The 27,462-nt window shown below is 43.6% G+C and overlaps 1 protein-coding gene across 1 annotated transcript; it reads left to right on the top strand.

Moving 5' to 3' along the window:
* Window positions 1-1,199: 1,199 nt before the first annotated feature.
* On the top strand, window positions 1,200-26,196 carry LOC110302357 (putative gamma-secretase subunit APH-1C). Its single transcript, XM_085844729.1, has 6 exons — window positions 1,200-1,441; window positions 2,592-2,762; window positions 6,696-6,769; window positions 7,478-7,600; window positions 20,341-20,468; window positions 23,047-26,196. The coding sequence occupies exons 1-6, from the start codon at window positions 1,329-1,331 to the stop codon at window positions 23,212-23,214; spliced, it is 777 nt and encodes a 258-aa protein (XP_085700855.1). The 5' UTR covers window positions 1,200-1,328; the 3' UTR covers window positions 23,215-26,196.
* The last annotated feature ends 1,266 nt before the right edge of the window (window positions 26,197-27,462 follow it).

Raw genomic sequence — 27,462 nt, 5'->3', positions numbered from 1 at the left:
ACCAACTTGTCAGAACAACTCGTCAGTATTTCATTATTCCTTTTCCATAAGGGATGATTCACCTGGGTCATACCAGCCCAGTTGTATCTTTACATAGGATGGGAGCCCCACATTCCTGCAACCACGGACAAAGAAAAAAATACTTACTTTAAAAGGAACCGTGCTCCTGTCCTGCTGTTTACTTCAGTTGACCTTCAGCACAAAAGTGGTCTGGTAATCTCCCTTAGACCACCTCACAGTTGGCCAGCACCAGGGACAATGTGTACCTACGAGCAAGAGGGCTGGGGCACAGCTTTTAAGTCTTCAGTGAGCCATGCTTTGGAATAAGGATCTGCAGCGCTGGCAAGTCTGAGGCTTGATGTAGCTCTTTGCCTCTCAAGTCTAGGTCTAGGCGCCTGCCCAGTTCGGCGGGCAACTTTCATTGCCCCGAGAAACCTAGAGAAGAAACCTTGAAGGACCCTTTTCCATTCTCAGCACCCCGAGTGCTCTGAAGAACTGCCCAGCTCCTCAAGGCCCCGCCCCGCAGTCTGACGGCACGTGGAGTCCTAGGAGGCCGCGTTGCTGCCCAGCCTGCCCTCACACCGAATCCTTCCAGGCTGCACTCTCCAGGTCTGCTCTGACCGCTTATGAAGCCCCTCGAGGCCCTGTCCCCTGCGCTGAACGCACGCAGAGACCCTAGAGGCCACCCCGGTTCTGACAGCACGTGGTCCCTCGAGGAACCGCCTCTCTGACAGCGTACCAAGCTTCTCGATGCCGCTGCACAGGTTCTAACAGTACTCTGAGCCCCTCAAGAAACAGCTTCCCGAATCCTGCACCGCCATTCGCTCTCAGCGCCTGGCGCACCTCCTGGAACTACCTCCCGAGCTCCGCCTGGACACCCCTCAGCGATTGACCGTTGAGCACTACAGGCTCTGTTTTTCGAGCTCCGCCCCCCGCCCGATCCTGCCTTGCTGTGGAGCAGCTCGAGGACCCGCCTCCTCGACTCCACCCCGCCCTCTGCAAAAACAAGCAGCAGAGCATCTCCATCTCAAGGCCCTTCATCACGAGCGCCGCTCCGCCCTCTGCTCTGACTGGCTGTGTCCTGCACCGCCCCCAGGCTCTGATTGGCCAGAAAACGCCCCTAAGGCACCGCCTATCGTACGTCCCGCCCTCCGCTCAAAAAAGCCTCCGAGCACCTCGAGGCCCCGCCTCCCGGGCTTTGCTCCGCCCCCTTCTCTGATCCAGCCGGGAGCACCTGGCAGGCCTGCCCCGCCCCGCATTCCGCTAAGAAATCTTCCCAGTCACCTCGGATCCACTCAGTTCCCCCGGGACTGGCTTCTGCGGGTACCATGACGGTGCCTGTGTTCTTCGGTTGCGCCTTCATCGCCTTCGGGCCGGCGTTCGCACTCTACCTCTTCACCATCGCCACCGACCCTTTGCGCGTCATTTTCCTCATCGCCGGGTGAGGTTGAGCCGAGTCCGGGACACCGCGGGTCCCTCCCTCTCCTGGGTTTCCACGACCCCGGGATCCCTATCTCCCAGTGGCTCCAGCTTGTGGGACCGTCCAAGACTGGGGTGGGGGGGGTTTCAGGCTGAGCAGGCGAGCCCTGCGGGTCTTGGCTTCTGTGGAATTAGATGGGAATAAGTGGATACATTCGTGTATGGAGCCTTAGTCTTTCCGTAGGAATCTCTCATTTCACTCAGTGCTCAGCGGCATCGAAGAGCTGTTCTCACTCTCTGCCATTAAAGACACCTGGGGATCAGTTGTCCACCTCCTCAACCCCCCGTTCTTGGACTCAGAATGCCTGTGAGGTATTTGGGCTCAGATTTTTCTTGTAGGCCCCTGGGTAATGGTTGGGGTGCAGCCAATGGTGAAAGTCTGAGAAAACGCTGCAACACCTCACCAGTCTTTCTGGGAACTTGGTAAATATCGAATTCTGCTGGTGACTGCGGTCTTGATCCCTTTGCACCTGCTGAGACTTGAGTTTCTGAGACTTGGCACCCAGGCAGCTCAATAGCTAGCCAGGAACTCCAGCCTCTCTGCGTTCTTTTTTCCTGTAATAAATAGTGCTCCTTCGCTGTTGGCATTAAAGATCAATAGAGTCTGTTGAACGTAAAACTTGCTGTGTCCTTAAAGTCCACAGGAAAGTTATAAGGACCGGGCCTGGAAAACAACTAGACCACAGCATGGGTTTGCAACTTCTGAGTTTTCCATGGTGCACACAATAAATACAGGTGTAGGTATTTGTTTTCCTTCAGAAAAGATACTTATCTTTACAGTCAGCTACGCCATTAAATTCATATTTTCTAGGATATGAAAATTTTAACAACCACTGGTTATATGTTTCTATGGCACACCAATGAGGCAAAGCAGTAGCCAACTTCCTTGTTGCCAGTCCCTGGCAGATAGTGTTCTGGTGTACACTGACTCGTTCTCGTTGAGGGCATCTGACGTTCCTCTTGGACTGTTTTTTCATTAGGAGGAAAATGGACCATTGATTAGCAAATGCTGATTCGGAATACCATGTGAAGGGTTTCTTTCCTAAAAAAAGATCAAGATATTTGTTTCCTGTGCTTCTGTTAACTTGTGACTTTTGTCTTCTACGTTCCAGTGCTTTCTTCTGGTTGGTGTCTCTCCTGCTTTCGTCCATGTTTTGGTTCCTAGTGAGAGTCATTACTGACAACAGAGATGAATCAGTACAGAATTACCTGCTCATCTTCGGAGCGTTGCTCTCTGTCTGTATCCAAGAGCTGTTCAGGCTCGCATATTATAAGCTGTTAAAGTAAGTTAAGTGTTTGTTTTATTTTCCCAGTTAGACTTGAATTACGATTTGGTGGTTGTTACATTTCTAGCCTGAAAATTGTATTTAAATTTATGACCTGGCTTGCCTGCCTGCCCGCCCTCCTGCCCTCCTGCTCCCTTGCTCCCTTGTCTTTCCCTCCTTCTCCTTCCTCCCAAAAGTGTTTCTTGAGAATTTTCCCAGATACTTTGTCAGAACTGGAGGTGCAAAGGTAAGACAGAAGCTCTGGTGGTGCTCACCTTAATCCCCAGAGACAGGCAGAGATCTGTGAGTTTGAGGCCAGTCTGGTTTACAAAGTGAGTTCCTTGACATCCACAGAGTATAGTGAAGCCTCTCTTAGGGAAAAAAAAAAAAAAAAAAAAACAGAGAGAGGGAGAGACTGTCATGAGGTCTGGCTTGTGTGTGTGTGTGTGATGAGCTTTCATTTGGGGCTAGGATATGATCAGCTGAAGGACCCATGAGGACGTCACATGAAACCAGTAATTTGAGTCAGAGCTTGGACTTGGAGCCCTATGTTCTTGTGTTCTTTCAGGAAGTTATGAGTTTAGCTTTGCTTCTGTGGTAAGGTCAGTGGAGTGACAAATGTTTTCGTTCCTGCCACTCAGACTCTCCACGAAGTTCATAGATAAAACCTAAAGTAAGCCTCAGCAACACCCCCAGGGACAGGCTTCTGGTCATCTCCCTTCCTAACATGTTGTTATTCTGGATTTTTAAAAACATCTTGCTTTTAGCAGTAGATACTGAGTTCCCTTTCCATAATGAGGCAATTTAAGTTACAAACTGAAAACCAGGAAGCCATTTCTTAGTAGCAAAAAAGCATAGCTTTGGAGTACCTGGCAAGATGATGGTTCAGTGGGTAAACGTGCTTGCCACCAAGCCTGATGACCTGAGTTCAAGCCCTGGCACGCATTTAAAGGTAGGAAAAATGAAAGAACTTCAAGTTGTCTCTTGACCGTCACATGTATACCATGGCATTTATGTGATCAGGAGTATGCACATACAGAAAATAAATAATAAATAAATGTAACTTTAAAAATATACTTTTGAAAAGGTTTAACATGAAAATTTGTAGTCTCTGGGAAAAATGTAAAGAGCATTAAGTAAATGTTGGAAGTAATGTTAAGGACAGAGAATGTAGCTCAGTTGGTAGCTTGCCCAGAGCCTGTGGATTTGATCTCCAGTATTGTTTTAAAAATTAAAGAAAGAGAGGAAAAACTAACATTTTAAGCTGGGCGTGGTAGCCATGAAAAGAGCCCAGAGCTTTCAAAGAAACAAAATGTAACATTTAAGTTGTTTACAGGGAGGACATCTAATTGTGTTGAATATTTGTGATATGCAAAAGTTAGTTATTACCATCATAAAGATTTAATTTATTGTTGCTTTTTATTTTAAAGTACTGGGGGTTGAGGGCAGGGTATTGTACCCTGTACTCTTAGCTCTCTCCAACAACAGTGAGGCCAGCCAGTGACACGAGACTAGCTCAAAAACCAAGCAAACAAGCAAGAAAAACCTCAAATATCTTAGATACATAAATCCAGAAGTGGAATAAACTTCCTCTTGCTGTGTAGCAGTTTTGAGAAAGGAAATGTTGGGGCACCGACAGTTCCCTCTTAACATTAGGAAGTGAGAAAGCACAAAACATGACAGAGATTGGTACGATGTCTCCTCTGTTTACGCAAGTCTAAATTCTCCATTACATTTGTTAAGGTTCCCAGGAACAAAAATTAGAAGTTCCAAATTTTACAATATAAAATTGTGAAACTATTGATAAATCATTTTCTTCATGTTTGCTTGTTTAAGATAGCATCTCACTATGTAACACTGACTGGCCTGGAGCTTACTATATAAAGCCAGCCTAGCCTTGAACTCACAGAGCTCCAACTGCCTGTCACCCAAAGTGCTAGGATTAAAGGGGACTCCACCACCTCTGTCTTGTTTATTCTTTTTTGTGTGTATATGCGAGTGTGAGATTAACAAGGGTTCTGTATAGAAATACACCATTTGAGTTTTTGTTGTTGTTTTGTTTTATTTTGCTTTGTTTTACTCTGAAACAGGGTCTCCTGCATTCTCCCTTGGCCTCCAACCTAGTATATAATTGAGAATGGCCTTGAACTTCTGACCTTGCTGGAATTTCAGACATGGGCTATTATGGCTAGAAACTTCATATCTTCCTGATTGCAGTACCACAGTGTGTCCAATAGAGAAAAACAACTTACACAAAACAGAAATTCTCCCAACGTATTGATTAAACTGCACTGATACATTTGTCGATAATAGCTTATTGCTGTTGTATAACTCATAAGGTTTAACTAACATGTAAAAGAGTTCCTTGAATGGTAGGTTTATTTTATTAGTTGGTTTCTGCTGCAGAGGCAGTCACATAAACATCTGGGCCACATCCTTCCTACTAAACAGTGCTTCCAAATGGACAACACTGAAATAGCAGATTGTTCTTTTCGATTCTAGAAAAGCAGAGGACAGTATGCATCTGGCTATCTTGATTGAATTCTACATCACCAGAACAGTGATTAATAAAGCAATGATATTCATGCAGTATTTCTGTATTTATGCAATAAGTAGACCAACAGTAATAAGTGTCTGTTCCTTGATATTTAAAATGTATTTTATGTTGGCTTTTTGAGTAGCTATCACTGTATAGACCCGGATGGCCTTGAACATGCAGTAGTTCTAGTACCTCAGTCTCCCAAGTGCTACGACTACAAACCTGCACCCCACACCTGGCTCCCCTAGAGTTTCAATTCACACCGAGGCTGGGAAATAAGTATTCTCTGGTTGACAGGTCTGTTCTTAGAGTTCCTCTCACCTCCTTTTGTTTCAGCACTGACTGACAGGTCATTCCAAAGTGTTGGTTCTTTTGCTATTTTAGTAGATAGACTTTACAGTGAGTATAATTCAAATATTCTTTCAGTTGGCTTTTAAACGGTGGCAGAGCTTCTGGGCCACAGAGACAGCAGTATAATGAGCCACACCTAACATTCCTAATATGCCTGCACGGTGAAGCAGGGAGCAGAGGCAGCTGTTTCGTATGTTTGGGAATTGGCTGTAACAGAAGTGTGGATATTATGGCTCCAGATTGATTACTTACTGAGAAGTATTTGTTTTTTTCATTTAAGTACTTATATCCTATTCTAAAGGCAGCATTTTATCATATAGCATATTAGAAAAATAGCACACTGCATTTCTCTTGACGCTTAATTGGGAATATGAATCATATGTAAAATATTTTAAAATCATAAGATGGTATGGTTAAGTAGCAACATGAGACATTGGCCTCTCAGTCTATCAGTTATTACAATAAATTGCGATGGGGAGGAGTAGGACAAGCTGGGGGAGGGCAGGCTGCAGGTGCTGCTCAGTGATAGATGCTGTTCTTGGCGTGTGTGAAAAAAGTGCTAAAGAAGGGTGAGAAGGATTTTGGTTATTTGGACTGGAAGACAGAAGAGAGGCTGGGAGAATATAGCCACAGTGGAAAACACAACAGAATACCAAGAAGTTGGAGATGAAGATATAAGAGTTTGAGAAAAAGAAAATCCCAAGTGGTAGATCCCTCAGGATAATGAGAAGTATTTACTGATCTCGGAAATTAAAACATCGCTGTTAATTCCATTGAGCTTAATCCCTATTGGTTTATTACAAATATTTTAAATTTCTCCTCTTATGTAAACCTCAGCTAGGAGGAGTATAAATCTCCTTTGACTTAAGTTACCAAAAAATATGCTGGGTTTCAGGTAAGTGGATTCTGGACTTAGAGTGTAACCTGATCAGAAGCCTCATTAATATCTAGTTTTGAAGGGTCTTGTAAAAACCTAAACACACACACACACACACACACACAAAACCAAAAAAACAAAAAACCCACAGCTGAAATTTTTTAAAAAGGTATTTCTCTTTTAGAAAAGCCAGTGAGGGTTTGAAAAGCATAAACCCGGAGGAGGACATAGCACCCTCGATGCGACTGTTGGCCTATGGTAAGTTAGACCCTGTGGTGTCATGAAGAAAAAGAATAGAAGTGCTGGAAAGATGGCTCAGCCTTTAAGAGCACCTACTATTCAGTTCCCAACACCCACATAGTGGCTCACAACCACCTCTAACTCTACCTCTAGGGGACCCAACACCTGCAGATCCTACACATTGGTACACATAAACTCATGCAGGCACCAGTGTGCATGTCTACATACACAACACACACACACACACATGCACATGTAGCACGGACACACAACACACACACACACACACACACACACACACACGATCTAGGTCTCTATATAGAGTTAACTCAGTCTGGCCCAGGGGTCTCACCTTGCAAACAGTTAATCCCCCATATCCTCTCTTGTCCCTTCTGTGCCTGTCCCTTGTTCATTTACCCACTCATCCTCTCCACACTCCCTTTACCCTTCCACTTTCTCACGTAGCCTTCCAGAGCTGGCTGGCCAGTGCTTCAGCAACAGCAGGCTGTTTCCTTCCCTTCTTCCTTCCAGTCCAAAGACCCAACTCCTCCTCAGCCTTGCAGCAGCACTTTCTCTACAGCTGTAGGAACTACACCATGCCTTCCATATGCTGAGAAAGCAGACCCTATCCCTGCAGTGAAACAGCATTCCCCAGGCCTTGTGAATGAGAGCTGAAGTGGACGCCTAACAGGAAAAGGGTTTACCGGTGTTTTTCTTCCTCTTTAGTTTCTGGCTTGGGCTTTGGAATCATGAGTGGAGTGTTTTCCTTTGTGAACACCCTGTCTAACTCCTTGGGGCCAGGCACAGTGGGCATTCATGGTGATTCTCCTCAGTTCTTCCTTAATTCAGGTATGTGCCATAGCTGTGCGTGTTCAGGGTTCTGCTCTAAAGGATCATCTGTATTGCATTCATTGGCTTCAGAATTCAAGTGAATGATGATTTATGTTAAGCTTTTAAAGGCAAGATATTCTGAGGCACTGTAAGTGAAGGACCTGGGAGTGGGGGCTGGGGTTTGAGTGCTTTGGAATATGACAGAATTTATCATGCATAAGATCTATATCTTTATTTTGTCATTCTAAAATGTTAAAGTATATTTGAAATATTAGCAGTTCATTTGTATGAGATAAAGTCTTTTTGGTTTTGAAATTTTATATTCATCTTCAATGTAAGCCTATTAGTCTTAATATTTTTTCTTTATCTAGTTCTAGGGATTAAATACATGGCCCCCAGTTCTAAGTCTTAATATTTACTTAGTCTACATCTCAGTGCTTTTTAGATTTACATAGTATGGTTTAATCTTTAAGTTCAGAGAGAAGAAATGATAGATTAATTGTCTTTTATGCAGATACTATTAAAGGACACTCTTCACATTGCTTTTCAATCACCAGCAACAATGAAAACACATTTGTTTTATAATTAGAATATTTTTTCATTAAATTTCACATTTGTTTAAAAATAGAGGAAAATAAGTTTTATTTATTTATTTATTTATTTATTTATTTATTTATTTTTGTTTTTTGAGACAGAGTTTCTCTGTATAGCCCTGGCTGCCCTGGAACTCAATCTGTAGATCAGGCTGGCTTTGAACTCAGAAATTCGCCTGCCTCTGCCTCTGCCTCCCAAGTACTGGGATTAAAGGCGTGTGCCACCACGCCCGGCAACTGTTGTATTTATAATTGTCTGACCCACAGAAGTTATGTCATTGAAATACATGAACTCATAAATCTATTTTTTTTTCAACTAAATCAGTGTTTACACCCAGGCTAACGCTCATTAGGGAGGTGACCATCTTTAGGGAAATACAACCAAAAAATAGAGTTTCAGTAGATTTCAATAGAATAAAAAGGTTGTACAGAGAAATGGCCAATTTTAAAAGCTGTAGTGGCTTAGAGCCATCTGTTTATCATGCCATCCCTGAGCATGGTGACAGTCCTCCACCATTCTGTTTCCTTGTTAGTTCAAATCTTAGCCTCTCCTGTGGACATCAGTGCTATCAGCCTCTCCAGGGAATCCGTTCTCTGTGCAGCCAGCAAGTTAGTCTTCCCTGTTGGAAAGGTCTTTGCCTTTCTGAGGCCTGCAGCATACAGTTCAGACTATTTAACTCCAGCTCTGAGTTAAGGGAGAGTGTGTTAATAGGTCATGCTTAATGCTGCCTCCAACAGAGCAGATCACCTTTGTAAATATTTCTAAACTGGAATATTTGTGACATGAATTTTAATGAACATAATGCTAGATTTGTAAAAAAAGAATCAAATATAGTTTAAGTAGCTAAAGTCTGTTACTGGTTCAGTTTTATGAATCTTAAAGTTTACAGTGTTTAAGGAACTTCTTTCCATCCTCTTGTATTGCTGGCTTCTGTCCTCTAGATGGTGCCAACTCCCTTCAGTAAACAAATCTGTTTCAGGCCAGCTTAAAATGAGTGCCTTGGAAAAGTAGATTTGTTCCTAAAGTGGTAATTAGAATAAGTAAGGAGTAAGAGGTAAATTAACCTCTATCTATGTCAGTTGTGTTAATAATACATATATTGTATGATACCTGTATATACATGGATTTTTTTTTAAACTTTTTTTTATTTATTTATTTTTTTAATATTTTTATTACATATTTTCCTCAATTACGTTTCCAATGCTATCCCAAAAGTCCCCCATAGCGCCCCCCACTTCCCTACCCACCCATTCCCATTCTTTTGGCCCTGGCATTCCCCTATATTGGGGCATATAAAGTTTGCAAGTCCAATGGGCCTCTCTTTCCATTGATGGCTGACTAGGCCATCTTTCGATACATATGCAGCTAGAGACAAGAGCTCCGGGGTTCTAGTTAGTACATCATGTTGTTCCAACAATAGGGTTGCAGATCCCTTTAGCTCCTTGGGTACTTTCTCTAGCTTCTCCATTGGGAGCCCTGTGATACATCCAATAGCTGACTGTGAACATCCACTCCTGTGTTTGCTAGGCCCCAGCATCGTCTCACAAGAGACAGCTATATTTGGGTCCTTTCAGCAAAATCTTGCTAGTGTATGCAATGGTGTCAGCGTTTAGAAGTTGATTATGGGATGGATCCCTGGATACAGCAGTCTCTAAATGGTCCATCCTTTCATCACCGCTACGAACTTTGTCTCTGTAACTCCTTCCCTGGGTGTTTTGTTCCCAATTCTAAGAAGGTGCACAGTGTCCACACTTTGGTCTTCATTCTTCTTGAGTTTCATGCGTTTAGCAAATTGTATCTTAAATCTTGGGTATCCTAAGTTTTGGGCTAATATCCACTTATCAGTGAATACATATTGTGTGAGTTCTTTTGTGATTGTGTTACTTCACTCAAGATGATGCCCTCCAGGTCCATCCATTTGGCTAGGAATTTCATAAATTCATTCTTTTTAATAGCTGAGTAGTACTCCATTGTGTAAATGTACCATAATTTCTGTATCCATTCCTCTGTTGAGGGACATCTGGGTTCTTTCCAGCTTCTGGCTATTATAAATAGGGCTGCTATGAACATAGTGGAGCATGTGTCCTTTTTACCGGTTGGGACATCTTCTGGATATATGCCCAGGAGAGGTATTGCTGGATCCTCCGGTAGTACTATGTCCAATTTTCTGAGGAACCGCCAGACTGATTTCCAGAGTGGTTGTACAAGCTTGCAATCCCACCAACAATGGAGGAGTGTTCCTCTTTCTCCACATCCTCGCCAGCAACTGCTGTCACCTGAATTTTTGATCTTAGCCATTCTGACTGGTGTGAGGTGGAATCTCAGGGTTGTTTTGATTTGCATTTCCCTGATGATTAAGGATGTTGAACATTTTTTCAGGTGTTTCTCTGCCATTCGGTATTCCTCAGGTGAGAATTCTTTGTTCAGATCTGAGCCCCATTTTTTAATGGGGTTATTTGACTTTCTGGAGTCCACCTTCTTGAGTTCTTTATATATATTGGATATTAGTCCCTTATCTGATTTAGGATAGGTGAAGATCCTTTCCCAATCTGTTGGTGGTTTTTTTGTCTTATTGATGGTGTCTTTAGCCTTGCAGAAGCTTTGTAGTTTCATGAGGTCCCACTTGTCAATTCTCGATCTTACAGCACAAGCCATTACTGTTCTATTCAGGAATTTTTCCCCTGTGCCCATATCTTCAAGGCTTTTCCCCACTTTCTCCTCTATAAGTTTCAGTGTCTCTGGTTTTATGTGAAGTTCCTTGATCCACTTAGACTTGACCTTAGTACAAGGAGATAGGAATGGATCGATTCGCATTCTTCTACATGTTAACAACCAGTTGTGCCAGCACCATTTGTTGAAAATGCTGTCTTTCTTCCACTGGATGTTTTTAGCTCCCTTGTCGAAGATCAAGTGACCGTAGGTGTGTGGGTTCATTTCTGGGTCTTCAATTCTATTCCATTGGTCTATTTGTCTGTCACTATACCAGTACCATGCAGTTTTTATCACAATTGCTCTGTAGTAGAGCTTTAGGTCCGGCATGGTGATTCCACCAGAGGTTCTTTTATCCTTGAGAAGAGTTTTTGCTATCCTAGGTTTTTTGTTATTCCAGATGAATTTGCAGATTGCACTTTCTAATTCGTTGAAGAATTGATTTGGAATTTTGATGGGGATTGCATTGAATCTGTAGATTGCTTTTGGCAAGATAGCCATTTTTACAATGTTGATCCTGCCAATCCATGAGCATGGGAGATCTTTCCATCTTCTGAGATCTTCTATAATTTCTTTCTTCAGAGACTTGAAGTTTTTATCATACAGATCTTTCACTTCCTTAGTTAGAGTCACGCCAAGATATTTTATATTATTTGTGACTATTGAGAAGGGTGTTGTTTCCCTAATTTCTTTCTCAGCCTGTTTATTCTTTGTGTAGAGAAAGGCCATTGATTTGTTTGAGTTAATTTTATATCCAGCTACTTCATCAAAGCTGTTTATCAGGCTTAGGAGTTCTCTGGTGGAATTTTTAGGGTCACTTATATATACTATCATATCATCTGCAAAAAGTGATATTTTGACTTCATCTTTTCCAATTTGTATCCCTTTGATCTCCTTTTGTTGTCGAATTGCTCTGGCTAGGACTTCAAGTACAATGTTGAATAGGTATGGAGAAAGTGGACAGCCTTGTCTAGTCCCTGATTTTAGAGGGATTGCTTCAAGCTTCTCACCATTTACTTTGATGTTGGCTACTGGTTTGCTGTAGATTGCTTTTATCATGTTTAGGTATGGGCCTTGAATTCCTGATCTTTCCAAGACTTTTATCATGAATGGGTGTTGGATCTTGTCAAATGCTTTTTCCGCATCTATCGAGATGACCATGTGGTTTTTGTCTTTGAGTTTGTTTATATACTGGATTACGTTGATGGATTTCCGTATATTGAACCATCCCTGCATCCCTGGGATGAAACCTACTTGGTCAGGATGGATGATTGTTTTGATGTGTTCTTGGATTCGGTTAGCAAGAATTTTATTGAGGATTTTTGCATCAATATTCATAAGGGATATTGGTCTGAAGTTTTCTATCTTTGTTGGGTCTTTTTGTGGTTTAGGTATCAGAGTAATTGTGGCTTCATAGAATGAGTTGGGTAGAGTACCTTCTGTTTCTATTTTGTGGAATAGTTTGTGAAGAACTGGGATTAGATCTTCTTTGAAGGTCTGATAGAACTCTGCACTAAACCCATCTGGTCCTGGGCTTTTTTTGGTTGGGAGACTATTAATGACTGCTTCTATTTCTTTGGGGGATATAGGGCTGTTTAGATCATTAACCTGATCTTGATTCAACTTTGGTACCTGGTATCTGTCTAGGAACTTCTCCATTTCATCCAGGTTCTCCAGTTTTGTTGAGTATAGCCTTTGGTAGAAGGATCTGATGGTGTTTTGGATGTCTTCAGGATCTGTTGTTATGTCTCCTTTTTCATTTCTGATTTTGTTAATTAGGATGCTTTCCCTGTGCCCTCTAGTGAGTCTGGCTAAGGGTTTATCTATCTTGTTGATTTTCTCAAAGAACCAGCTCCTTGATTGGTTGATTCTTTGAATAGTTTTTCTTGTTTCCACTTGGTTGATTTCACCCCTGAGTTTGATTATTTCCTGCCGTCTACTCCTCTTGGGTGAATTTGCTTCCTTTTGTTCTAGTGCTTTTAGGTGTGTTGTCAAGCTGCTAATGTGTGCTCTTTCTAGTTTCCTTTTGGAGGCACTCAGAGCTATGAGTTTTCCTCTTAGAAATGCTTTCATTGCGTCCCATAAGTTTGGGTATGTTGTGGCTTCATTTTCATTGAACTCTAAAAAGTCCTTAATTTCTTTCTTTATTCCTTCCTTGACCAAGGTATCATTGAGAAGAGTGTTGTTCAGTTTCCACGTGAAGGTTGGCTTTCTATTATTTATTTTGTTATTGAAGATCAGCTTTAGTCCATGGTGATCTGATAGGATGCATGGGACAATTTCAATGTTTTTGTATCTGTTGAGTCCTGTTTTGTGCCCAATTACGTGGTCAATTTTGGAGAAGGTACCATGAGGTGCTGAGAAGAAGGTGTATCCTTTTGTTTTAGGGTAAAATGTTCTGTAGATATCTGCCAGATCCATTTGATCCATAACTTCTGTTAGTTTCACTGTGTCCCTGTTTAGTTTCTGTTTCCATGATCTGTCCATTGGTGAAAGTGGTGTGTTGAAGTCTCCCACTATTATTGTATGAGGTGCAATGTGTGCTTTGAGATTTACTAAAGTTTCTTTAATGAATGAGGCTGCCTTTGTATTTGGAGCATAGATATTCAGGATTGATAGTTCCTCTTGGAGGATTTTACCTTTGATGAGTATGAAGTGCCCCTCCCTGTCTTTTTTGATGACTTTGGGTTGGAAGTCAATCTTATCTGATATTAGAATGGCTACTCCAGCTTGTTTCTTCAGACCATTTGCTTGGAAAATTGTTTTCCAGCCTTTCATTCTGAGGTAGTGTCTATCTTTTTCTCTGAGATGAGTTTCTTGTAAGCAGCAAAATGTTGGGTCTTGTTTGTGTAGCCAGTTTGTTAGTCTATGTCTTTTTATCGGGGAGTTGAGTCCATTGATATTAAGAGATATTAAGGAAAAGTAATTGTTGTTTCCTGTTATTTTTGTTGTTAAAGTTGGCATTCTGTTCTTGTGGCTGTCTTCTTTTAGGTTTGTTGAGGGATTACCTTCTTGTTGTTTCTAGGGCGTGGTTCCTGTCCTTGTATTGGTTTTTTTCTGTTATTATCCTTTGAAGGGCTGGATTCGTGGAGAGATAATGTGTGAATTTGGTTTTGTCGTGGAATACTTTGGTTTCTCCATCTATGTTAATTGAGAGTTTGGCTGGGTATAGTAGCCTGGGCTGGAATTTGTGTTCTTTTAGTGTCTGTATAACATCTGTCCAGGATCTTCTGGCTTTCATAGTCTCTGGTGAAAAATCTGTTGTAATTCTGATAGGCTTGCCTTTATATGTTACTTGGCCTTTTTCTCTTACTGCTTTTAGTATTCTATCTTTATTTAGTGCATTTGTTGTTCTGATTATTATGTGTCTGGAGGTATTTCTTTTCTGGTCCAGCCTATTTGGAGTTCTGTAGGCTTCTTGTATGTTCATGGGCATCTCTTTCTTTAGATTTGGGAAGTTTTCTTCTATAATTTTGTTGAAGATGTTTGCTGGTCCTTTGAGTTGAAAATCTTCATTCTCATCCACTCCTATTATCCGTAGGTTTGGTCTTCTCATTGTGTCCTGTATTTCCTGGATGTTTTGAGTTAGGATCTTTTTGCATTTTCCATTTTCCTTGATTGTTGTGCCCATGTTCTCTATGGAATCTTCTGCACCTGAGATTCTCTCTTCCATCTCTTGTATTCTGTTGCTGATGCTTGCATCTATGGTTCCAGATTTCTTTCCTAGGGTTTCTATCTCCAGTGTTGCCTCATTTTGGGTTTTCTTTATTGTGTCTACTTCCCTTTTTAGGTCTAGTATGGTTTTGTTCATTTCCATCATCTGATTGGATGTGTTTTCCTGTTTCTCTTTAAGGACTTCTACCAGTTTGGTTGTGTTTTCCTGTTTTTCTTTAAGGACTTGTAACTCTTTAGCCATGTTCTCCTGTAGTTCTTTAAAGTCCTTCTTGATGTCCTCTACCATCATCATGAGATATGCTTTTAAATCCAGGTCTAGTTTTTCAGGTGTGTTGGGGTGCCCTGGACTGGGCGAAGTGGGAGTGCTGGGTCCTGATGATGGTGAGTGGTCTTGGTTTCTGTTAGTAAGATTCTTACCTTTACCTCTCGCCATCTGGTAATCTCTGGAGTTGTTATAGTTGTCTCTGTTCAGAGGTTGTTCTTCTGGGGATTCTGAGTATCCTCTGTCAGCAGACCTGGGAGACAGGCTCTCTCCTCTGAGTTTCAGTGGTTAGAGCACTCCCTGCTGACAAGCTTTCCTCTTAAAGGGAAGGTGTACAGATATCTGGGGTTTGGACCTCCTCCTGGCCGAAGAAGAAGGCGGAAAACAGGACCTTTCCCAGATGCTGTGTTGCTTTGGCAGGTCACAGAAGCTGTAGGCTTCTGTGGTACACACTCTCAGCTGTGCAGACTAAGTCCTTAAGTTCAGTGGAGTCCTGGATCCAAGATGTGCTCCCTGCTCCTGAGGCAGAGGGCTCCTGTGCAGGGCAGACCACTGTCTTCCAGCTAGGAGGGTGCCGGATGTCTGTGGCCCCAAAAGGGTGCTGCCTCAGCGGCTCTGTGGCTCCCGCCTGTCCCAGAAGCTGTCTGCCTCTGTGGTCCTCAGTCTTACCTGTACAGACTAAGTTCGGCGGAGTCCCGGAGCCAAGATGGCGCTCCCTGCAAGGCAGGTCACTGTTCTCCGGCTGGGAGGGTGTAGGATGTCTGCGGCCCCAAAAGGGTGCTGCCTCAGCGGCTCTGTGGCTCCCGCCTGTCCCAGAAGCTGTCTGCCTCTGTGGTCCTCACTCTGACCTGTACAGACTAAGTTCGGCGGAGTCCCGGAGCCAAGATGGCGCTCCCTGCAGGGCAGGTCACTGTCCTCCGACTGGGAGGGTGCCGGATGTCTGCGGCCCCAAAAGGGTGCTGCCTCAGCGGCTCTGTGGCTCCCGCCTGTCCCAGAAGCTGTCTGCCTCTGTGGTCCTCACTCTAACCTGTAGACTAAGTTCGGCGGAGTCCCGGAGCCAAGATGGCGCTCCCTGCAGGGCAGGTCACTGTTCTCCGGCTGGGAGGGTGTAGGATGTCTGCGGCCCCAAAAGGGTGCTGCCTCAGCGGCTCTGTGGCTCCCGCCTGCCCCAGAAGCTGTCTGCCTCTGTGGTCCCCACTCTGACCTGTACAGACTAAGTTCGGCGGAGTCCCGGAGCCAAGATGGCGCTCCCTGCAGGGCAGGTCACTGTCCTCCGACTGGGAGGGTGCCGGATGTCTGCGGCCCCTAAAGGGTGCTGCCTCAGCAGCTCTGTGGCTCCCGCCTGTCCCAGAAGCCGTCTGCTCCCGTGGTCCCCACTCTGACCTGTACAGACTAAGCTCGGCGGAGTCCCGGAGTCAAGATGGCGCTCCCTGCAGGGCAGGTCACTGTCCTCCGACTGGGAGGGTGCCGGATGTCTGCGGCCCCAAAAGGGTGCTGCCTCAGCGGCTCTGTGGCTCCTGCCTGTCCCAGAAGGTGTCTGCCTCTGTGGTCCTCACTCTAACCTGTAGACTAAGTTCGGCGGAGTCCCGGAGCCAAGATGGCGCTCTCTGCAGGGCAGGTCACTGTCCTCCGACTGGGAGGGTGCCGGATGTCTGCGGCCCCAAAAGGGTGCTGCCTCAGCGGCTCTGTGGCTCCCGCCTGTCCCAGAAGCTGTCTGCCTCTGTGGTCCTCACTCTAACCTGTAGACTAAGTTCGGCGGAGTCCCGGAGCCAAGATGGCGCTCTCTGCAGGGCAGGTCTCTGTCCTCCGGCTGGGAGGGTGCCGGAAGTCTATACATGGATTTTTATGTTACAGACAGGCATAGTTTATGAAATGAACACGTTTGTCCTTTGTTATCTATGGAGCAGGCCAGCAGTGAGTTAGATTCTGCCATTTCTTGTAAGTTTGCTAGGGAAGGTAGTATGGGATTGGCGTTCCAAGTTCAAGTCATATCATATCCTAACTCATTAACACTTGGGGACAAGTCCTTTCCATTATTTAACTATATATTCTGTAAATAACTATTAAAGGTTTCTCCATGCCTTCTGCCCATGGTGGAATAAAAGCAAACACAAAGAATAATGTAGATGTTACAGAGAGGAAGACAGGCATGGACTCACATGGCAACAGGAAAGGTCTCTGCCTTTGTCATATGTACCTCAGGTGTGAGTGACTGATGTGACTACTGTCCCAGTTGTGTGCTAAATGATATAAGCAAAAGTTAAGGCTATCTCGTTCATGGCCATCCCCAGAGCCTCATGGAGACCTTTCTTACTGGATGGCACTTAAAAATATTTACTGAAAAGTAAATACAAGTTTATGGAGGAAGTGCCATTTGAATAGAAATTTCTTAAAGATGATTAATAACCAAGGCCAACAAAGGAAAGGGCTGCAGGGAGGGGTGCTCCAAGTAGAAGGAAGAGGCCCTACAGGCCTCAGTTTCCAGTACTTTCAGACAGGACAGAAGCAATGACCAAAAAGCTGGGTATGGTGGCATATATACTTTTAATCCCAGGACTTGGGAGTGGGGGAAGCAGAGGCAGATGGATCCCCACGAGTTCAAGGTCAGCCTGAGCTACATAGTGAAACACTGTCTAAAGAAAATGAAAAATGAAGAAAGAATGCCTAGAGTCATTAAGCATTACATGAAACTAAACTCAGCATTACAAGCATTTGAAAGGGAAAATTCCACCCTACTTTTAGCTTTACTAGTCTAGCCTTCCTCAACAACCTCAGCTAGAACCCATGTGGCTCTGTGACTGTGTGGCTGGCTGTGTGTATTAGGAACCCTGGCATTTGTGGGCCTGTTTAACAGCCAATTCTGTTTAGTTCTGGCTCTACAGTGCCGGGTCCCTCCTGAACCTCCCCTTGCAACCTACCCACATCTCTGCTAAAGAGAGTCACAGTGATCACTTCAGGGTGGCTGCATGGCATGGTTTCTAGACGAAGCATTCACATTGTAATTTATTGTATTGTGGCATAGAGTCAATATGCATTACCCGTAAGAAATTACTCTGCACACTTTAGAGATTGATGAAGGAAACAGCTACTCCTTAATGACAGTGTATGACTTGTTCCCGCTAATGCACAAAAGGGAGCCAGCCTCAAACAGGAAATTTTACCAGCTTATATAGACGTTAGGCATACACATTCAACATACACTGTCAACCTTAAATCTCCTTGGCATCCTAACCCCAGGTTACACTTGAAGACAAGACACGAGTCTAGCAACTTGGGCGATTGGGAGATTTATATAGCAAAGACATTGCCAAAAGTGTTCCTTAGGTGCACCAGGGTTGTTCTTTTTGAAGAGTTGTTACCTAGAGTCATCTTGCCCACCTGACAGAATTAGGCTTTTCCTAATGAGAGCACAGATGACTTAATGATCTGCTAGGACTGAATGATGGGAGTCACCCTATACTGGCACCATGAGCTACCTGTTAAAGGCAGGTTCTTTGGTATGGGATGGGCCTAATGGCCAACTGTAAGTCAAGGTTGTCTAATTTTATATGGGAATGGAGCTGAGTTGGATATTTGCAAAGGTAATTGACATGGAGATGTACAGGCAACATTAAGAAACATGATCCATTAACACTTTCCCTTAACTTGTGGCCAGATTTAGAGGATCTGAACTGTATGCTATAGACCTCAGAAAGTCAAAGATTTTTAAGCCGATGAACTTGCTGGCTGCACAGAGGATAGATTTATTTGAGAACATAATTTTGGGTATCATGGCATATGTGTGGAGGTCAGAGGACAACTTGTGGGAGTCAGTTCTCTCCTCCTGCCACTGTTACAGCATTGGGTCTTTCCAGTGAGAAATTATTCTCTATAGTTAGAGATTAATAAACAAGTGCTCCTTTATAATCCAGCTCTTTATAATCCAGCTCTGGCTAATGCCTGAAGAAGAGTCAGCCTCAAACAGTAGACCTCCCTAACTTATATGTACATCTTAGGCTTATGCATTTTATATATGCTGTCATTCTTAAACACTCCTCTCATAGGTTATACAATGTAAACAGAGACAGGATAGTGTAAATCTGGAGACTTAGCAGATGAGAGATTTATACACTAAAGATATTGCCATAATTATTTTAAGTACACCAGTGTTGTTTGTTTTTTCAAATAGTTGTGACCAGGAGTCATTTTGCCCATCTGTTAGAATTATGTTTTCTCAAGAAGAGAACTATGTGAGCTTTATGACCTATAAGAATTTGTCAGTGGTTGCTACCCTGTGTTATCTCCTTGGGCTGTCTGTTATAGGCATGTTCTTTGATATGAAAATAGGCATAATGGTTGGTTTTAAGTCAGGCTTGTCACTGTTGTCTTGGGAATAGAGCCTACACTGGCCAGTCCTGGTAAACAAACACATCCTAGCCTTCTTCACGATTGACAGGCCTGGTTACTACTTACCTTTGTGGTATTTTGGAGAAAGTGCTCCCTTAGCTAAACTCTACTTTATATGACTTAATATCTCCTAAGCAAATCAAAGATGACCTTGAACTTATGAGCCTTCTAATTCTGTCTCTACCTCCTGAGTCCTGCACCTCCAAACCTGGCACAAGTTCTGTGTTTCTGACATAAGGGTGCAGTTGAAAATTCCTAGAGGATGTCCTGTTAAAGTCATTTGGGTCTAGACTGTTGAGGGCCTTCAATGCTAGTCTGAGATGTCTGACTTAACAATGGAGGCAAAGTCAGTCCATCAGATTTCTTAGCAGGAAGGATCAAGACATTCAGACATAGACTTTAGAAGCAAGATAAGGGTCAATGAGGTCCTGAGAATACTTGTCTGAAACTTTCAGGATAACACTGTTTGGAATAAGAACAGTCTGGAAAATGTCACCAGTAAGAGCATTTGGACTCTAGGAGCTAGCCCTGGGAGCACACTTAGCTGATCTTAGCACCCATGGCAATGTCCTTAGAGAAGGGTGAGCAAAGGCTGCCAGCTAGATGCCAAATGCCTGTGGTAGGGAATTCCCTTGACATTTGATTGACATCAAGAAACACTATGACATAAAAAGAATTCCCTTGGTCTTTTTGACTCAGGTAAGTGGTCTCAGTGTCACAACATTGGCAGCCATCGGTCCTTAGGAACTGTCCTCTTCAGAATGGCTAGACCTGAAAATTCACCTTAGGTAGGGCTACAGGCTAATTGAAAATAAGCTGTGTAGATTTTATACTAATCTCATTGCATATCTCAGGGAACCTTCTTGAAAACCAAATCCAAGTTGGGTTTTTGTCAACCAGGTCCATATTCTAGAGGAATAGCTGCTACAAAGGCTGCACCCCTCTTCCAGAAAGATATGCTTCTTTGACAGTTAACTCAGAGTTCCTCTCAAAGCCACTTCTGGGCACTGGTGGCCAGATTCTGCCACTGCAGCCAGGGGCCCCTCAGAGCTGGTGAGCAGTTGTGGGGTTCCCCTGGCTTTGGTGTCTGCTGTCTGCAGGCCTGGCCCCTAACTGCTGACATGTCTTTCAGCTTTCATGACACTGGTCATCATAATGCTGCACGTGTTCTGGGGCGTTGTGTTCTTTGATGGCTGTGAGAAGAATAAGTGGTACATCCTCCTTACGGTTCTCCTGACACATCTGGTGGTGTCCACCCAGGTGAGTGCTGGCACTGTGCTTGGGGCCTGTGCAGCTCAGGTGCAGACCTCTGAGTGGTGGATTCTACCCCAGTTAAGGGACAGGCTCATGGGGACATGAGCACAAACCAGGGAAGCCCTGGAAGTGGACATGGGTCCTGCCAGTTTAGTAGAGTGACAGCCACTGTCAGTATGGGGTCTGTCTCATTAGAGATTTCCCATGCCTGTCCTTCAGTGGATGTATGGTCAAGCCTAAAGTGCTTGGCACTGTGCTTGTGTTATGAAGGGCATCTGAAGCGATTTTCCTTCATTATAGATCCCTCAAGATACACATTTTAGTAAGTTTAAATCGTTACATGAAAATTACTTTAATCTGACTGGTTAATCACTTCCCTTTTGTTGTTGTCCTGGCTGTTGTCGAGCTTTTGTGACTGTTTTTAAGTGCAGGACTCTTCCCATAGGTTTTGAGGTAGAGAACCATGGAAACTGACTAATTGGAGTGAGTATTTTGAGTGCTGGATACAAATTGCTGAAACATGCTCTGTAAGCTGGCGACCCTTTCCACTTCTGACCAGTAGCAGAAGTGTTGGTTCCACTCCTTACTGACATTATAACAGTGCCAGTTCACAAAGTAAAGTTTAAAACTCGTGTCAGACCTATTTTTAGTGCAGTGTGTAATGACTTGGATTTGACTGGTAATATGTCATTCAAATACATGACAGTTATCAAAGTGACCCTGCTATGGCCTTGTCTAGACTCTTCGCACATTTTACACACAGTATTGACAAGGTTTCTCCTGATCCAGGGAAAAGGTAAAAGTAATTTGTATTTTGAGGCAGGATCTCGGTCTGTAGCCCACGCTATTCTGGTAATCACAAGGTACATAGACTGGCCTCAAAGTCATGCTGCCTCAGCCTCCACAGTGCCACATTCCTTTCTTCAACACTGTTATAACAACTGTTCTGTTTAAGAGGAAAAGCCAAAGCCTTACATTTTCTAGATGTGCCTCTAACCTCCAAGCCACACACTTCTCTCACCATCAACTCTTAACCGCATCTCCCACTGATACCACATGGTTTCCACAGCCATGCTAATTAGCACCACGCCTCATCTGCATACAAAAGTGCTTGCCAGGCCAACTTGAAAACCTGAGTTTAATCTGTGGAGCACTTCATGGAAGAGGAGAACCAACTTTCGAGAGTTCCATGATCTCACACAAGTATGCCTTGGAATGCACATCTGGAAAGGATGGAGAGGTCACCTCAGTAAGGGAAAGGCAGGGAGGACTGGGATGAAAGAGCAGCTAGGCTCAAGAAATGACTGGATTCAGGAAACAGGTGTCCACAGTGGAGCCATCAGTGCCTCTTACAGAGTGAAAGAGGCCTGTGAGAGGAAGAGGTGGCAAGGGTGCACTCAAGGGTTTGGCAAGAAATACAAGAGACTTGGCATCTTCTTCACATTGAACCCATCAGTGAGCCCTGTGAGCTCATCCTATCTGCTTTCCATCTCTACCATACCCCATAGATGACCACCTCACACTCTCCTCACCAGTGCAGTCTCCTCTTGACTCATCTCCTGACTCACCAGTCCCTCTAATCCATTTCATGCAGTTTAACAATCAAAACCAATCATTAGCATCCCAATCTAAACCCTCTCTATGGCCCTGCATCACACAGAGTAGCATTCACATCCCTTAGCCAGGGCTTCACAGCTGCCTGGCCTCATCTGCTCCTCCATTCCTAAACTGTATTCCTACTGACTCTAGTTCTCATCTGTATCATCTAGATCTCATCTCTGTCCTCATGTCTGCTCCTCCATGGCCAGCCTGCACAGGGCTAGTGCATGCTCCTTCTTGTCTGTCTCAAGTTAAGTGCCACTTTCTCGGGGCCCACATCACCCCTTAAATAGATCACCTTGTTCTAATCCTAGCGTTTGTCATAACTGTAAGTATTCTGTCTTAGCATCAATCACAATTGGCAGTTAACTTATTTCTTCTTTATCTGTTACTTATTAGTATATAAGTTCCACCAGAGTGAAGCCTTGTCCTCAGTCATTTCAGTCACAGCACCTTTTGGCCCTCTGTCAATCATGCTTTGGTGTTGGGGCTTGAATCCAGGACTTCATGCATAATAAGCATGCACTCTGCCGCTGGGCTATGTTGCTGTTAGTGTTTTGGAATCCATAGAAGTTGCACAGCCAAAACCTAACTCCGCTTCCTCATGTTCCTTTGACTACTAAAGGTTCTTATTAAAGTAATCTAGATGTACCTGACTTTCTTGTAAATTCTTAAAGCCAACTTAGCACAGAAATGGGTATAAATTAGGCATATCCTCCATGTGTTTTCTGTTAAGTATCCATTAAGTTCTGGCTAACAGCTCTCTTCTGGGTTGCCATTTAAGTCAAGCAAAGTGCAAATTCACTGACCACTGTTTGTTGAATAGATTGTTCTCTGTGCCTTCCTGACACAGAGATGATGTTCATCTCATGTTTGTGAGACAGTCCAGCTGTTGGAAGCATTGTGTATTTTCCCCTATCTCTGTTTATTCCACATGTTTAATAAGTTTGTGCTTTACCCAAACTGATTTATTTTTCCCTTGCAGACTTTTCTAAGTTCTTATTATGAATTGAATCTGGTAACCGCATATATAATCATGGTGCTCATGGGCATCTGGGCATTTTATGTTGCTGGAGGCAGCTGCCGAAGCCTGAAACTCTGCCTGCTCTGCCAAGACAAGGACTTTCTTCTTTATAACCAACGCTCCAGATAACCTCTGACCGTCAACACCTCCAAACAGCAGCCTGTGTCTTTAGAGGAAGCACAACTGGGCCCTGTTCTAAAAAGATCCCTTTCTTTTGGAACTTGGAAGCCACAGAACTGTCTAACCTGGAACTGTCCTGTGCTTTCATGCTGCAGCCTCTGGAAGAGCTGCAGTGTAGCCTGCAGCCTGGCTGCACATTTGAAGCATCTGGGAAACAAGGACTGATGCTTCTGGGCTTCTCCAGACTTGATAATCCTGGATGTGCAAGACAGCTGAGAGTCACTAGGGTCTAATGGGACGTTCCAGAGAACACCCAAAAGCTGTTCAGTATTGGTCTTCTAAGCCAACTTCAGCTGAGCAAGTAAATATCTGAATGTGGTAACCAGGGTAGCCCTTGTCTTTTTATGTACTTTTGTCACAGACCCCAGGGCTGTTCTGTCTGTGGATGGGTTTGCTAGCCTTCACCAGCATCATAGGCTGTGCCTTTAAATGCAGTAACCTACACTGACATTATAACTTAGCCAAGGTAAGGTCCATGTATAACCTGTATTTTTCTCATTATTTTATCAATTTTAAGTTTTTCTTCCTCAGGCACTAGATTATTTATTTGAGTATAAATCCAGGCTCTTTAGGATTAATTATATGCTGACTTCCTTGGGAGAGTCTAAAATTATATGCTGAATTCCTTGGAAGAAATTGGCAGTGCAATTTCTATGGATTCCATAAGTTTATTCATTATAAAATACTAACAGCAACATAGATTCCTCAGTTTTAAGCTGCTGTGTGTGCTGTCTGAAACTGGCTTGTCAAGGGAAAGCTCACCATTTTTATCTCTGAGAAGCTGGGCAGGGAGATGAATGATGGACCTTTGGGAGATCTTCTCTGGACTTTGTGAGAGTGTAGCTAAACCACAAAGTAGTGTGACATTGACACTTCTCATTTGCTACTGTGACACCAAACAATGCCATCACCCTAATGGTACAGGGTAAAGTTGGAGATAGACATTAAGCTGCCAGGTTTCAAGCTGGCATGTAACTTTTCATCTTCAGCAGTTTGCCTGGGTTCTGGTTACTGTGAGACAAACAGCATTCCCTTTACAGGACTACCCAAGGGCTTTGTTAGTCTTCCAGATAAGGCCTCTGGCTTCCTCTGTAAGAGGAAATGCTACTGCATTGGGAGTCTACTATGAAGACTGTTCCCAATCCAAGTCTTTTGGGAACTTAGAGTGTAAAGTAGAAATGACCTCTTGGTGGAAGTGATGCCTTGATGATCCCAGCACACACGTGCATTATGTATCAAAACCAGGGGCAGCAGTGAGAGGGCTTGGCAGTGACACTGGAGGTGAGGGTGACAGCACCATGGTAACAAGAAGAATGGGTGTGTTTTAAACAAAGATGCAGCCAGTGTTTTGAGCTGGCTAGAATCTTATCCAGAAACTAAACCTTAATTGATGAACTCCTACCATGCTTAAAATATTTGAGTGTCTGTGTAGAGATGCAGGAATAATGAAGTGTCTAGCAAGACTCCAGACTGCCCGAGAATCCACCATAGTTACCTCCTTAAAGGTTACTTCAGCTCTAAGTCATGTCAGTGCCTCTGCTGGAGTTTGTTGGTTTGTAGCTTCATATATTATTTTTCATGGACTAGAAAGACAAAGTCTCAGAAACCAACAGTGGACATTAGTGTGCAGCAGTAGCTAAAGACAGAGGCCGGTGAAAATAGCCATGAGTTAGCGTCTACTTGGCAGCTTTGAATAGCTTAGTCTTGTCACTTCCCCTCCCCGTCGTGAGGAGACGAAGCAGCTGAGAGGCTGTGTGGCCTTTACCCTCAGACAGGAGGTCCAGGAAACTGGGAGGACCAATCACTGGAATCCATATGGTGGCAGTTGGCTCTGTTTGAATGAGGCTGTTCCAGGTTTGTACTGATCGTCTTCCCGGATGCTCCAGCTTCAGGCCCAATACCTCTGAGCCACTAGCTTGTAATACGGGTGAGGAGGGGCACATTTCCCAAGTCAGCCCAGAGTCGGCTACAGTTTCATGGGCCCTTTCTCAATAAAGTTGTAAGTCTTTTAGTTGTCTTTTGTTTAGATTTTAGTTACAATGGATATTTCTGGTGACCAGCCTTGGTATGTAAAAGCCCCTATTGGAAAAAAAAAATGTATTTTGCTTTTATCTCATTGAAAATCAGCAGTCTTAGTGTCTGAATTTGAGTAGAACACTTGGATGTTCAACACATTCTAAGGTGACTATTGCAACTGTGTCTTTCAAGACTTTGAGGCTCAGTGACTTGTAGGTGGTACTTGTTATTTAAGTATAAATCATGGTAAATCTTGTAAAGTATATTTTTTAAAAGTACTGGTGTAAGGGGGCTGGAGAGATGGCTCAGGGGTTAAGGGCACTGACTGCTCTTCCAGAGATCCTGAGTTCAATTTCCAGCAAACACGTGGTAGCTCATAGCCATCTATAATGAGCTCTGTTGCCCTCATCTGGCTTGCAGATACATATGCAGGCAGAACACTATATATGTAATAAATAAATAAATCTTTTTTTAAAAGTACTTGTATAAAATAATAAATGGAATGTATAGTAATTTATTAGTGCTTGTCATGCACAAAACATTCCTTATACAGTTTTAAAGGATTGAAAAACATGATAGTATAAGACCTTTGTTGTTGCCTAAGAACTTATAATTAATCACATAGATTTAAACATTAAGTATAGGCCATTGATTGTGCTTACATCTATAATCCCAGTACTTGGGGATGGGATGGGGTACTGAAGTAAGAGGAGGCTTGTTAGTTTAAGGCCAGCCTGAGCTAGAGACTTACCTCAAAAAGTCTGTAAATATGCCAGGAGGTGGTGAAACATTCCTTTAATCCTAGCACTTGGGAGGCAGATGCAAGTAGATCTCTGTGATTTCAAGGCCAGCCTGGTCTACAGAGTTCTGGGACAGCTAGGCTACACAGAGAAACCCTGTCTCAAAATTAAAATAAAATAAAATAAAATAAACAAATCTGGAAATAGAGCACTTTCATTATTGTCTCTCCAGAATTACTGTTATTACCAGTGCGATCTTGATACCCTGGAGACTCTGCCTCTTGGTGCAGACCCAGGGTCTCCTCTCAGTGACCCTCTCAGCCTTTTTGTCTAGCCCATCCCTGTTCCTTTGTGTTAGATGCTGATCTGAAGAACACTTTCTACCAGGGAACCCAGTGGCCCCACTCAGGCAGGCAAATTTCACTATCATTCCTGTCCACCATTTCTGTCTCTCCAGGGTTACTCTTAGTTCTGTAGCAGCCTTCCTGTTCCCATTCTACTTCCTCTCCCTGGGGACTCTGCATCTTGATGCTGACCTCTGTACCCCTAGTTCTTTCTTGCTGACTCTCTCAGCCTTTCCTCTTAGTTCATCTCCATTGCTTTGTATCATCCACTCCCTGGCAGAATCACTGGGGACCCCCAGAGCAGTGAGCAACAAGAACCAAAGAACAGAATACCCACTCAACAAAGACCAAACCAGATATTTACCCCACGTAACACCTCAGACACTGTAACTCCAGTGACTGGATCACAGCACAGAAACATAAACAAGAACAGTCAAGACAATATACCTCTTTTAGAAGTTAGTAACCATATTGTAATAGGCCCCAAGAAATTCAATTTAGCTGAATCATCAGGCAAGGACTTCAAAACAGCAATTATAGATATGTTCAAGGATCTTTTTAAAAATTTTTATTTATTTACACCACAATTGCTGCACCCCTTCCTGGTCCTCATCTCACACACTCCCTCTCTATGTATCCCCAGACCCTGGCACATCAAGTTTCTGCAGGGCTAGGTGCATCCTCTCCTGCTGAGGCCAGTACAAGGCAGCCCAGTTAGGGGAACATATTTCTCAGACAGGCAAGAGCTTTAAGGATAGCCCCACTCCAGTTGTTGGGTGATCCACATGAAGAAAGAACTTCACATCTGCTACATATGTGCTGGGAGCAGGTCCAGCCTGTGCATGCTCTTTGGTTGGTGGTTCAGTCCCCGTCCTTGTTCCCTCTCCTACCCAGTCCCCTCCCTCCATCTGCCTCCTATAACTGTTTTATTTTCCCTTCTAAGTGAGAGTCAAGCATTCTCAATTGGGCCTTCCCTCTTGTTTAGCTTCTTTAGGTCTGTGGAGTAGAATGTGGGTATCCTGTACTATATGGCTAATATCCACTTATAAGTGAGTGGATGCCATGCATGTATTACATACTTAATAAAGTTGTTAGGA

Source organism: Mus caroli, unplaced genomic scaffold (genome assembly GCF_978045245.1).
Source record: "Mus caroli unplaced genomic scaffold, Mus_caroli_1 scaffold_11, whole genome shotgun sequence".
NCBI classification, from domain to species: Eukaryota; Metazoa; Chordata; class Mammalia; order Rodentia; family Muridae; genus Mus; species Mus caroli.
The sequence above is the reverse complement of the archived record's forward strand: the minus strand, read 5'-3'. Positions and strand labels throughout refer to the sequence as shown.